Genomic DNA, 13,462 nt, shown 5'->3' with positions numbered 1-13,462 from the left:
AAAGAATATAATAAAGTATCCCCTTGCAAACAAAATAACGTGTACAACCTCAAAAAAAAAAATTAAAGATGGTTTCGAAATAAATAATAAATCTCAATAATTCAGCTAAATGATCCGAACCATAGGATAGCATGTGATACTGATACTACGACAGTCACGTCACATTTTCTTCTATGAAAGAAACTATACCTTAGTTGATAAAGTTGGTACAGTAAAATCAGGTCTTTTATTAAATTTTAACTCATTTTGTATTTTTATTATCTTTCGTAAATTTAAAATGTATTATTATCAGATTCACGTCCTTATTTTTGTCAGTATATATATGGACGGTTTCTTATTTTAAATATATTACATCTCACTCAAATGGACGCATATAAAAATCACTAAATATTACATTTTTTTTTTTTCACGTTCGTTCTTATCTCAAACTTTTCATTGGTTATAAATTTTCAAAGTTCTAGATAATTTTGTTTTCCACAAAGTAGAGTTTATCATTATCTCTAATCACTTCAATACTGTCAATCTCAGCTCCATCTTCATTCGTCACCATCGTCTCACTTCCATCAAACCCAAACTTCTCTCCTGTTTTTATGCACATGCCACACAACAAAACCAAAAAAATAACACAAATCGAACCCGGTAAGTGTAATTAATCAAAACCGGTCCAAGACCAGAACCCTAAACCGTAAGTTGGTGTAATATTTGTGTGTACCTGCAATTTTCTTGAGGTCATCAAGTGAAGGAGGAAGAAGAACAAGTTTCCCAGCTTCATTGCAACTTTGTTCTCTCCTCTCCAATGGATGTCCTCTGTATATACTCACTCTTCCTCGTTCTTCCTCTTCTTCTCCCACGACTCTTAACTTCTCCAATGGTGTGAACAACTCACCATGCGTGTTCACACCAACTACATCTGCACCATTCATCGTCAGGAGATTCACCATATCCATTTGATTCTCCTCCATAGCGACCTGTAAAGCTGTGAAGCCATGGTGGTCCTCTGTATCTACATTAAGCCCCTGCTTTAGTAGAGCCTTCATTACTTCTACATTGTTCTGTTTCACTGCCTCACATAGAAGATCTCCAGCTATGTGTGGGTCAGATATAGCTGCGAAATGATAGAGGATTCTGAATATCGCATAATGCTTCGTTGTGATTGCTTCCCATAGAGCCGTGTTACCATTCACATCTGCAAATATCTTTTGCTTAAAACATATCTAGAAAACATGAAACATAACACTTCTTGATGAGTATGATGTGTTTACCTCTTATGTGAATGTTGCATCCGTGCTTTAGGAGTACTAAAACACAATCTTCATATCCTCTTGAAGCTGCTATATGCTGAAACAGGAATATAAGACGACGAGTTAATGGCTCTGATGATGATGAGTACAACTTTGAAATGGTTTTTAGTGAAAAGCAAAAATGTTACCAATGGAGTTTTTCCTTTAACATCTGTAATGTCAGGGCTTAACTTAGCCTTAAGAAGCTCATCAAGAAGAGCTGCATTGCCTGTGGTCACAACAGCGATAAGATTTGAGGCAATGTTCGGGGGAACAACAGCACCGTTGTTTTCTCCATTTTGTTGTGTCATTAGATCACCAATGTCTATATCACCCAGCTTTTTGTGATGCTGCAGGAAGTTCTTGAGCACTGTGGCATTGTCTTGTTGTTTAATCTGCATTGTCTCGATAAGGAACGATGTTTTGAGCCGGAGAAGCTGCGACAGAGACTTAGTTTGAAAAGTGTAGCTTTGTGGTCTGCAACAAAGTGCTCCAACTTCTCCAAATATGTCTCCACAACGTAGAGTGCCTAAAACAGAATCTCTCTCCATCTCTGAGTCCATGATCTCAACTTCTCCTGACACTATTATGTAAACATCATCGGGCGCTTCGTTCTGCATTATCACATCCTCTCTTGGTGGTATATACTCAGCCTTCATTTTTGAAACCTAATCACCACCAATACACATGTTCAGAGACAACACTCTTGATTTAATATGGTGTATATACCAAATCATGTCAGCAAAATTAGCTCACCAAGAGAAGAAGTATTTCTCTTGAGACACCTTTGAAGAGGTAAACTTTTTCCACAGATGGAAGAAAAAGATGTTGACAAATGCTTTTGTAGATAGATTTTGGGAGCTGATCAATAAGATGTTGCTGGTTCAAGCTCTCTGCTTTGAATCTTAAACACATGTAAGCCAATATCTGATCTTTCAATCTTGGAGGCAATCTGTTTCTGTTAACAAAGTTTGACGCTGCTTCGATGCTATTCCTCTGCACCACCAACAACATAAAGAAGACCTTACTTAAGAAATACAAAGAGAAACAGAACAAAGCTTTGAGACACTCACAAATTCCATGGTACGACGAGTTCCTTCCACGACCAAATTAGTCATGTTACCAATAAGGTAAGCAGTGAGGCCAAGATTGAATAACATGTAGACAATAATGAAGACCATCTCAATAGTGTTGCTTGCATGGAGATCTCCGTATCCCACAGTGGTCATTGTTGTGATAGACCAATATATAGCTGCAATGTATCTGATGGCAAGACTTGTCTCTGTGAAATTGGGGATTGCGTCAGTCCATGTCTTTCCTTGGTGTTGATACCTGTCTGCTATTAGGTAATAACTGCATCCCGCACAATGCACTAGAAACAATGTCACCTGTAAAACACTCAAACTTCATCATGTTCTGCAACTACAACATCTATATATATATATATATATATATATGTGATCTTGTTCTTTCACTTAAGATTTTCTTTACTCACGGATAAAAGTCTAAGGCAACGAATCCAGAAATAGCTGTATCTTATGTCCTTCTCGAGTCTGAAACAACACGAAGGATATGATATTTTTGTCACTTTCTTAACAACAGTTTTGGTCAGAGACATGAAATGGATTCATAGGGAATAATAAGTATACCTAGTGAAGAGGTGTTTGACGCGTCGAAGTCGCCAAAATCTAAGTAACCCCAAGAGATTACAGGTGAGATTCCACTTGGCTGTGCCAGTGATTAAGTATCCAATTGCGTCAAATGGTATAGTTGAAGCAACATCCATCAAGAACCATGTTGAAAGGTACCTTTAATGAGATATTAAAATAGCATTTTAGCCAAAACTAACACATTTATTTTTAAAAGCTCTCTTTTTACCGAATATATTTATAAGTGGAATCTTTATGTTCTTTCCATAAACAGAAATCTATCTAACTGATGATGAAAATAAAAGAATCACATGGTGTGGGCACAGTAGTCACCTAAAAACCTTGTCCTCTTCCACTTAGAAAAGAAGTTATCATATCTTTTATTGGAGTAAAGATCAAATCCCAAAAGGTGAAAAGAAAGATAATTAATGAACAACAATTATGCTGACCTCACTGCAATCTGTTTAGGTTCACGGACAAGAAGCTGTGTTCTTTGGTCTATGTAAGCAACGAAGAACGTCAAGACAATGTCAACAGAGAAGAACAAGTCTACGATGTTGTCCGCGATACAAAGATTCCTCTTTGGTGAGAAATTCAGAAATGCGACTTCAAAAGGGTAAACCCATGCAGAGTATGCCACCAAAAGCACCATGAAAAATTCCCAGCACCTGAGACAGCCACACATAATCACTAGTTACCAACTTGTTTACGTTTCCCCTTGAAGGTAAACAAGATCATATAGCTAATGCATTATCACTAATTCAAGCATATACTTATATGTCTCTGAGAATCTCATAAACACAAGAATCATTTAACTTCCATTGACTCAGTTGTTTTGTTGTGTCATACAAGAATGTGTTCTTGTCAGGTATCACATGGTGTTCTGTTTCATAGAAAAAATGAATATGTATGGTACCTGTATCTTGAGTCCATGGGTGAGATGATCCATCCACTAGACCTGATGTGATTCTGGTTATAGCTAGCAACACCAAGTGGAGGAAGAATAAGCTTTGAAAGATTGTTCAAGCTGAGAGAAGAAGCATCGTAGTCTTCTTCTCTCCCTTTTCCTCGATGCTGATGAAGACGCCGGAGCTTCATGTCTGAAGATAAGTTGCAGTGAGTTGCTGCATACTTGAGGTCCATTATATTTGTCCTGAAAACAAAAGTTAGCACTAAGAACAATAAAGAGAGAAAGAGAAAGAGAGGTTTTAGTAGATGATATAATTATTGCAATGAAGAGGGAGTTTGTGGTTTGTATGGTGCAAACCGTACGTGGTGGTGGTGGTCCTATTTTGTTAAGATTGAAGTGAAATAAGGGGAAGCTTTTGTGGGGGACACAAGTTTTGTTTTTAGAGGGATCCAACACAATCAATAAGGCAAAAAAAAAAAAAAAAAAAAATTGATTGATTTTATGTTTTGGTGATAAGGTATGAAATGTGATAGTTGGGTCCCGAAAAGGTTGAGTAAGAGAATTATATATCTATGACCAAACGTGGCATTAAGAAGCTTTACTTAAGGGTCCCAAATTAGTATCTACCCCATTAACAACTTTTAAACTCTGTATATATATTAAGAATCTAACTGAGAGGGAGATCATGAAAAAGAACATGCTAATGCTTCAATATCCACATACTAAGAGAATGTTGTGTGTACTTATTAACATTGACTAGCTAGCGGGTATGTGAAGCAGAAGAAAAATGAGAGATAAAAGGAATTAGATTCTAAACCGGGACCATGCATATTTTTTAGGCGATATATTTCCCTATACGTGTAGTCATCTTCGGTATAGTATTCATCTAGATTGATCATATATTCTTGATTGATATTAGCTTTTGAAGCAATCAAATGGTGTTAGCTTTATAAAAAGGGACAGGGCAAAGGGAAAGACATTGTAATAGACTGACCTGTGTGTAATGTCTTTAAAATCCCATGAAGTATCACACTGCCTAGTTTGCTCCTTCACCATGTTGTTGCCAAAGTGTTTCCAAATTGCAATGATATTAAAATCCATGAACCTGCCAATTTCAACAAATGTCACAATGAGAAAGAACAGATCAACAGAGTATCTCTCATTGCGCATGACTCAAAAAAATCAACTGAAACTTTTTAGTTCAATTCTCATACCAAAGTCCTAGAGTCCGTTAGCAATTTGGTTAGAAACAAAGCTTAATGTTGCTCAGACCAAATTTGTCTGAACAATTGTTAAGTAACGTCCACTAGCAAGCAATTTTAAACGATTAATTACAACAGAGAACTGTGTGATCCAAACACCATTACTACAAAACCCTAAGAATTTTGGGTTTTTTTGGGATAGAAGTCAATTTGAGTTCAAAATACCTTAACCTGACAATATACTTGACGAATCCCTAAACGAAGTCACATTTGAACGTCTCCGGCTGCACCGGAGAGGGACACGTGGAAAATTGACGTTCAGTGGCGGGTTTCTATTTTTTCAAAAGCGCGAAGAAGAGAGAAATTTGTGACAGACCGACTGACCAAGTATGAGAGAACTAGCCAGGAATAGTTTGCTATCCGATCCTTTTATTTCTATAGATATCTTAAGTTCGCCTCTGATGCTTTTAGGGGGTGTTAGGACAGCGCCGAACACCTCAATGTCGTGCGATCGGCCGCCAGCAAGGCGCTTTAGAACGGTTTTTAACTCTTTACTTCTGAAAGTTTTTACTTCTTTTGTTTCCACTTTCCATCAATATTTGAACAAAATGGTGCATCAAATGAATTCAAAACAATGTGGACATGAGAAAAGGTGTCGTGGTTTGTACCAGGTATAAATTTACTAAGCTGATTGGAGATAAAAAGGTGTCGTGGTTTGACCAGGTATAAATTTAAATGTATCGTGGTTTGGAGAGAGAGTTATAATGTGGACATGGGAAAACACCAAAACTGAAAATTTGTAGACTTGTCTTTCAAAGTTATACATCTCCCAATGAAGAGAGAAAGCATTACAACACAAAACAATAGTAGAAAACTACAGGGGAAAAAGCAAATCATTCTTGGGATGTTTGATGTCAACAGAGTTTATTCAAACAAAATACTTCGTAAACTTGAAACTTACGAAAGAACATTTCATTACATACCACAGGTTGTATGTATCCTCTTCTACTCCTCCCCTGTTTTCACCATCATATACACACTATGGTATACACATTAGTAAAAGGACTCAAGCCTGTGTGGTTTCTCCCGCTGCTGCAGCACCATTTGTTTTCACACGCTTATCCTTGTAGTCTTTCACAGCTGCCTTGATGGCGTCCTCCGCCAACATACTGCAGTGGAGCTTGACTGGTGGGAGAGACAGATGCTTTGCAATCTCGCTGGCAAAAAAAAACCACAGAGAAAAGCACACATTCAGTTTAGGACTTCACTTCAGATGAAAAACTCCATGAAATAAATCACAAAATTACTTTTTCTACGATAAAGAAGTCATAGGTCTGCGCATAGGTTGCAAAAACTTATGTACCATTCATACCAATAGATCAAGTCCAATAATTGAGTTCCTCTAAACAATATAACAGTCATGATCGATGTAGCAACTGGCATGTCAACAATCAATGAGTTAACCAATTAGAAAACACGAGTGTACAATGAATCACACTTGATAATATATGCAAAACATGAATATGAACACAGGTCAAGCTAACCAGTAACCAATACTATACCAATAGACAAATTCCAATGACTGGGTTCCTCAAGACAGGATATAACAGTCATGAAATACAGTAACTGGTATGTCATCAATCAGAAGACTGGCCCAAATTAGACAACACTGATTGACGTTACGCAACAAATCATCACATACTATGCTAATATTTGCAAAACATGTATAGGAACACAAGGCATCCTTATCTTGGGAAGTATGAATGCCAGATTATGTAAGAGACGAACTAAACAGTACTTACGTGTTCTTGATGGTCAGGACATCCTCCATAGCTTTGCCTTTCACCCATTCAGTAGCTGAAAAAAAAAACATAAATCAATCAACATTAGAAAACTGATACATATCCCCTAGAAATGACAGAGAGAGAAGATAGCTCAAATTGCACCCAAATAGAAGACAAGCCAGAAACTGAACCAGTACAATCTGATTCTGATGTCGCATCGAAAAGTTAAAATCTTTCTCAATGACATTACGACTATTACAAATACACGATTGAATCAATGACAACAACGTCTCAATTCACAAAAAAAAACCGATTAATCAATCAGTTCCTAATCATGCCCTAATTTGAACACCGCCTCCACATCTGAAACCTAATTCCTCAATTCGAGAAATCAAAATCCCTAATTGAAAAAATCACATCTCAAATCTTTCTAATTCAATCCTCAATCGAACAAAGCACGAAACAAAAGCACGAATTAGAGAAGAGGGTAAACATACCAACAGATGAAGAAGCGATAGCTGAACCACAACCAAAGGTCTTGAAGCGAGCATCAACGATTTGACCAGTCTTCTCATCGACCTTGATCTGAAGCTTCATCACATCACCGCACGCAGGAGCTCCTACGAGCCCCGTGCCGACGGTGGGATCATTCTTATCGAAGGAGCCGACGTTGCGGGGGTTATCGTAGTGGTCGATGACGTTCTCATGGTAAGAACGGGAGATACCAACAGACCACGGCGTCGATTGACGTGCCGTAAGCCCTAAAGCCTTCTTCGCAACTTGCCTGAGCATCATCGTCGTCTTTTTTCTTTTTAGGGTTCGTCCGAGTTTATACTTTGTTCCGCGGAAATGGGAATGTGATTGAATTTTTGAGGGTTTCCTTCAAGAGGCTATAAGAAGAAGGCGGTTTGGTTCAGACAGAGGTGACACGTGGATGGTTTAGATGGTTCTGAGAATAACAAAATATCTTTGACGATTTTGACACGTGGACAAGTTGATCTAACCTGAGGATTTTGATGAGTTTTGACTTTTTCTTCTCACTGATATTTTTTTGATAGCCTAATGCCAAATTGATGTATTAGGAGGAAGTTTAGGACAAATCGCTCGTATTGTGTTTATCAACCCTCTATCGTGAAACATGTGTTTCGCAAAACACAAACAAAGGTAAATTAAGTTTCACTATGCAATTGGTTTAAGATATGATTAAAAACAATGATATAGTATCTAAAAGTTGATTAAACAAAATATGTGTTTAACATTTTCTAAAGAAGAAATCTAACGAAGGATTCTCAATACGCACTATATATGTTTATCTACTCCCACTAAGAATTCTAAATCAAACAAACAATACAACATAATTGATCATCTACAATAACAGTTGGGGTGTTATTATTCAATGAAGTTCTTAAAACGATTTGTGTTAAAATCATATATCTTCTTAAGGTTATTTTAGTTATGAATTTACAAAACTCTTTTCAACAATTCCGTATTACTGACAATTTGTAACTGAAGTATATATTTTAAGCATCGATTTCGGATTATTTTAAGGTGTTTTATATAAGAACTCACACACGATGTCCGTACAACCATCATGTTCATACCATTTGAAGGGTCCACAAGTCCAGTCCATTAAGATATGTCTCCAACGGCTAACAAACATCTAGATCCTTCCTCCAAAGAGACGTTAGCCAGTTTGATGCAAGTGGGAGAGTTTAAGTCAAACAAAGATCACATGTCTAGTTTAAGGAAGGATGTCATTATCATTATGTGTAATTGTGCATAGTATCTTCTACGAATATTCCTTTTGTAAATTGTCTATAATTAGCTTAATACCTAGGAACCATATCAAGTAAGAAGTTACAATTCTTCTTCTACACTCTCTTATCTATTCGATTTACTCTTCTATACTTCTTACACTTCTATACACTCGATTTTACTCTCATACTCGCTGATTTTCACTTGTTCCCTAAGCTATATCTATCTCTTTTCTAAACTTACATGGTATCAGAGCGAGAACTCTCCTTAGTCTGAATCTCACACCCACCAATCTCTTCCGCTTCAATCTCTTCCGCTTCAATCTCTTTCGCTTCAATCTCTTTCCGTTTTGACTTTGAAAGTCTCTTCTCTTTACCCGTTGGAATATAACTTTAATCAACGGTCACTTCGACATGGAAGGCACTAAGACCTTGATTGTACCAGTTACTCTCAAAGGAGAGAACTATCTGCTGTGGGCAAGAACCACAAAGACGACATTGTGCGGTCGAGGGCTTTGGACCCACATTACTTCGGGTGAAGCTCCGAAGGAGATACCAACCCAAGAAGGCAAAGAAGGTATCACTAGCAGTGAAGACAAGTGGTTTCAAGAAGACCAAAGTGTTCTTGCCATCATTCAAAACTCTCTTGATGCTCCAATCCTTGAAGCTTATTCCTATTGTGAAACCGCAAAGGATCTATGGGACACTCTCCAAAATGTTTTTGGAAATGTTACCAATGTCAACCGAATCTTTGAGATTAAGCGAGCCATAAATAACCTCAACCAAGAAGACATGGAGTTCACCAAACATTTTGGAAAGTTTAGATCTCTTTGGGCTGAACTCGAGATGCTCCGACCGGCGACCATAGAACCGGTGATCTTAAATGAGAGGCGTGAACAAGACAAAGTATTCGGCCTACATCTCACTTTGAACCCGTCTTACAATGATCTCATCAAACACATTTTGAGGTCAGACAAGCTTCCAAGCCTCGACGACGTATGCAACCAAATACAGAAGGAACACAGATCTATTGGACTATTTGGAGGCAAAGGAGAGCTAGTAACCGCCAACAAGGTGGAGATAGCTTCCGCAAACAAAGGCTACTACAAACAGGACGACAAAAATCCACTTGTTTGTGATCATTGTAAGAAGGTTTGCCATTTCAAGAGCCGGTGCTGGATTCTCCACCCTCATCTCCGAGTTAACCGGCCCATGAATAACCGTGGAGGACCAAGGGCTCATCAAGTGACCATGGTGAGCGAAGGGACAACCTCCGAACCAAACCATCAAGTCTCCGGAGGAAATGGAACTGCTCTAGCAGCTTCTTCTGAGCTGGTGAGGAGATCAGACCTTGATGCACTCATCAAAGCTCTCAAGGAAGCCTCCGGTAACTCTTATCTTGCTTTAAAACCCACAAAACCACTTATTGTTGATTCAGGTGCATCACATCATATGATTAGTGACTCTAAGTTAATTAGTGATATTAAACCTGCTATAGGGAATGTGGTTATAGCTAATGGTGAAAAAGTTCCAGTTAAAGGAATAGGCAACTTGAAATTATTTGATAAAACCTCTAAAGCTTTTTATATTCCTAGCTTCACCTCAAATTTATTGTCGGTTAAAAGAGCTACCATTGATTTAAATTGTTATGCTATATTTGGTCCTAATGATGTATATTTTCAGGATATTGAGACAAGTAAAATCCTTGGCCAAGGTGGTACTCAAGATGATCTCTACTTGCTTAAAGACTTGAATCCACCTTCTTCTAATTTATCGTGTTTTAGTTCAATTAATGTTAAAGCAAACAATGTTATTTGGCATGCCAGACTAGGACATCCTCATTCTCGAGCTCTAGAACTAATATTTCAAAGTATTTCTTTTAAAAATGATGAGTGTGAGACTTTTATCCTTGGTAAACATTGCAAATCTGTTTTTTCTAAGTTTTTGACTATTTATGGGAATTGTTTTGATATGGTTCATTCTGATGTTTGGACATCTCCATGTTTATCTAGAGAAAATCAAAAATATTTTTTTACTTTTATTGATGAAAAATCTAAGTATACTTGGCTAACCTTGCTCCCTTCTAAAAATAGAGTTCTTGAAGCTTTTATTAGTTTTCAAAATTATGTCACTAACCATTATAATGCAAAGATTAAGATTTTGAGATCAGATAATGGTGGGGAGTATACAAGTCATGCTTTCAAACAACACCTCAACAAATATGGCATAATTCATCAAACAAGCTGTCCCTACACTCCACAACAGAATGATGTGGCTGAAAGAAAGAATAGACACCTAATGGAAGTGGCTAGGTCCATGATGTTTCACACAAACGTCCCAAAACGTTTCTGGGGTGATGCGGTTCTTGCGGCGTGTTATCTAATCAACCGTACCCCCACAAAGATTTTGCAAGATGTCTCTCCATTTAAGGTACTAAACAAAGAACAACCTACATTTGATCACCTACGAGTATTTGGTTGTGTTTGCTTTGTCTTAAGATCAGGAGAATTACGGGATAAGCTGGATGCCAAAAGTACCAAAGGGATGTTTATTGGCTAATCTACCACACAAAAAAGCTACAAATGTTATGATCCTGAAACAAGGCGAGTTCTAGTTTCTCGTGATGTGAAGTTTGTCGAATCTCAAGGATACTATGGCCAGAGAAATTGGGAAGACCTTTGCGACTTGTCTCCCTCGTCATTCGATCGAACAAGGAACCTTCGGATCATCCTCGAGCGACTAGGGGTCGAAAATGATCGGGAAAAACAACATCCAGCGGAGCCAAACTCACCATGTGGGCCCATTTCACCTGTGGATGCCGACTCAAGTCCACCAACTACAGCCAACCATGGTCCCAACACGATAGACACAACACATGCCAATGGAGAAGAACTCCAACACATGGAAACCGATATTCACCCTGAGACAGAAAATACACCAAATGAAGTTGAAGAAGAAGAGAATGATCATGAGGAAATCATTCCCTTACGGCAAAGTCAACGGCTCAAATTTGACCCAGCAACAGCTCAAATTTGATACAACAATGTTGTTGTTGCCCATCCAATCCTAGCTGTTTGTACCCTTGCTCATTTTCCCCTGGAACACGAGGCTTTCCTCAGCCAAGTTGACAAACATTGGGTACCACAAACCTATGACGAAGCCAAGGAATATAAGGTGTGGCGTGATGCGATCAGCGCCGAGAAAACGGCCATGGAGCAAAACAACACATGGGACGAGTCGGATTTACCAAGAGGAAAGAAGGCTGTCATCTCTCGATGGATCTTTATTATCAACTACAAGAGTGATGGGGAGATTGAACGATACAAAGCGAGGCTGGTCGCACGAGGATTCACACAAACGTATGGGGAGGACTACCTTGCTACGTTTGCTCGGTTGCCAAATTACACACGGTCCAGGTTGTTCTCTCATTGGCGACTAACCTGGATTGGGAACTTTGGCAAATGGATGTCAAGAATGCATTCTTACAGGGTGAACTCGAAGATGAAGTATACATGCGACCTCCGCCTGGCTTAGAAGATACTATTGGTCCGGGTAAAGTCTTCAAGCTCAACAAGGCTATTTATGGTTTAAAACAATCACCAAGAGCATGGTACCACAAACTGAGCACTACCTTACTTGGGAGAGGCTTTCGCAAATCTGAGGCTGATCACACCCTCTTCACATTGCCAAGCGACAAAGGTATTGTAGTCATTCTAGTATATGTTGATGATATCATCATATCTGGAAGTGACAAGGTAGGCATCAAGGATACTAAAGACTTTCTTAAATCAGTCTTTGACATTAAAGATCTAGGAGAGCTTAAATACTTTATGGGATAAAAGTATATAGGTCTAATGAGGGTTTATTTCTATCACAAAGGAAATATGCTCTTGATCTTTTGAGTGAAGCAGGGAAACTCGGATCAAAGGCAGTGACAACACCACTTGAAGAAAACTATAATACAAGAGGAAAGGGGGAGCTTGAAGCTCCATTCGAAAATGTTACAAGATATCGGCGATTAGTAGGTAAGCTCATATACCTTACCATTACTCGACATGATATTTGCTTTACTGTGAACCAGGTGAGCCAACACATGCAAAACCCAACCATACATCACTGGAACATGGTGAATCGGATCCTCAAGTACATCAAGGGTTCACCGAGACAAGGCATTTAGATGGGAAGGAATGAAAACACTGAATTGGTGGGATATTGCGATGCTGACTATGCAGGAGACTGTGAGGATCGTCGATCTACCACTGGATATTGCACATTCTTAGGAGGCAACCTAGTCATATGGAAAAGAAAGAAACAAAAGGTGGTGTCACTATCAAGTGCTGAAGCCGAATATAGAGCCATGAGGAAGCTAACTACCGAATTGATGTGGTTGAAAGCATTACTAAAGGATCTTGGAACTGAGTCTTCAAATCCTATCACGGTGCACTGTGACAATGAAGCAGCCATTCACATAGCCACAAACTCGGTGTTCCACGAGAGGACAAAACACATTGAAGTTGATTACCACAAGGTGCGAGAACAGATTCAGCTTGGGGTCACTCTTCCATGCCACACCAACAGCTCTGAACAACTAACTGATATCCTTACCAAGGCATCCAGTCCACAAGTATGTGAGTACATTCACTCTAAGCTCAGTCTTAAAGACCTTACTCGACCATGAGTTTTCTCAACATGGCACCTACACTCTTTTTCCCTTATGTATAGTTTTTCCCAAGTGGTTTTCTATACTAAGGTTTTTAATGAGGTGGGTGTTCGTTAGTCCAAGCTTAATCAATAACTTTATACGATTAAGCTTGAGGGGGAGTATGAGAACTCACACACCATGTCCGTACAACCATCATGTCCATACGTCCGTACAATGTGCG

At 38.6% G+C, this 13,462-nt stretch overlaps 2 protein-coding genes across 3 annotated transcripts; both read right to left on the bottom strand.

Moving 5' to 3' along the window:
* Positions 1–184: 184 nt before the first annotated feature.
* Positions 185–5,456, bottom strand: LOC104722816 (potassium channel AKT2/3). 2 transcript variants are annotated; one of them, XM_087473422.1, is made up of 12 exons: positions 5,267–5,456; positions 4,834–4,944; positions 3,846–4,082; positions 3,379–3,597; positions 2,930–3,088; positions 2,776–2,833; positions 2,354–2,668; positions 2,037–2,276; positions 1,430–1,948; positions 1,263–1,338; positions 713–1,186; positions 185–582 (listed from the first exon to the last, which is right to left on the bottom strand). In XM_087473422.1, the coding sequence occupies exons 2-12, from the start codon at positions 4,938–4,940 to the stop codon at positions 458–460; spliced, it is 2,529 nt and encodes an 842-aa protein (XP_087329548.1). In that variant the 5' UTR covers positions 4,941–4,944; positions 5,267–5,456; the 3' UTR covers positions 185–457. The 2 variants fall into 2 exon arrangements, with proteins under 2 accessions (XP_087329548.1, XP_010439358.2); XM_010441056.3 differs by lacking the exons at positions 4,834–4,944; positions 5,267–5,456 and adding an exon at positions 4,202–4,426.
* Positions 5,457–5,820: 364 nt separating this feature from the next.
* On the bottom strand, positions 5,821–8,209 carry LOC104722815 (iron-sulfur cluster assembly protein 1). The gene is made up of 3 exons (XM_010441055.3): positions 7,323–8,209; positions 6,844–6,898; positions 5,821–6,258 (listed from the first exon to the last, which is right to left on the bottom strand). The coding sequence occupies exons 1-3, from the start codon at positions 7,618–7,620 to the stop codon at positions 6,108–6,110; spliced, it is 504 nt and encodes a 167-aa protein (XP_010439357.1). The 5' UTR covers positions 7,621–8,209; the 3' UTR covers positions 5,821–6,107.
* Positions 8,210–13,462: the final 5,253 nt, after the last annotated feature.

This window comes from Camelina sativa, chromosome 11 (genome assembly GCF_030686135.1).
Source record: "Camelina sativa cultivar CO46 ecotype springtype chromosome 11, ASM3068613v1".
Lineage (NCBI taxonomy): Eukaryota > Viridiplantae > Streptophyta > Magnoliopsida > Brassicales > Brassicaceae > Camelina > Camelina sativa.
This window is presented reverse-complemented; position numbering and strand designations above follow the sequence as displayed.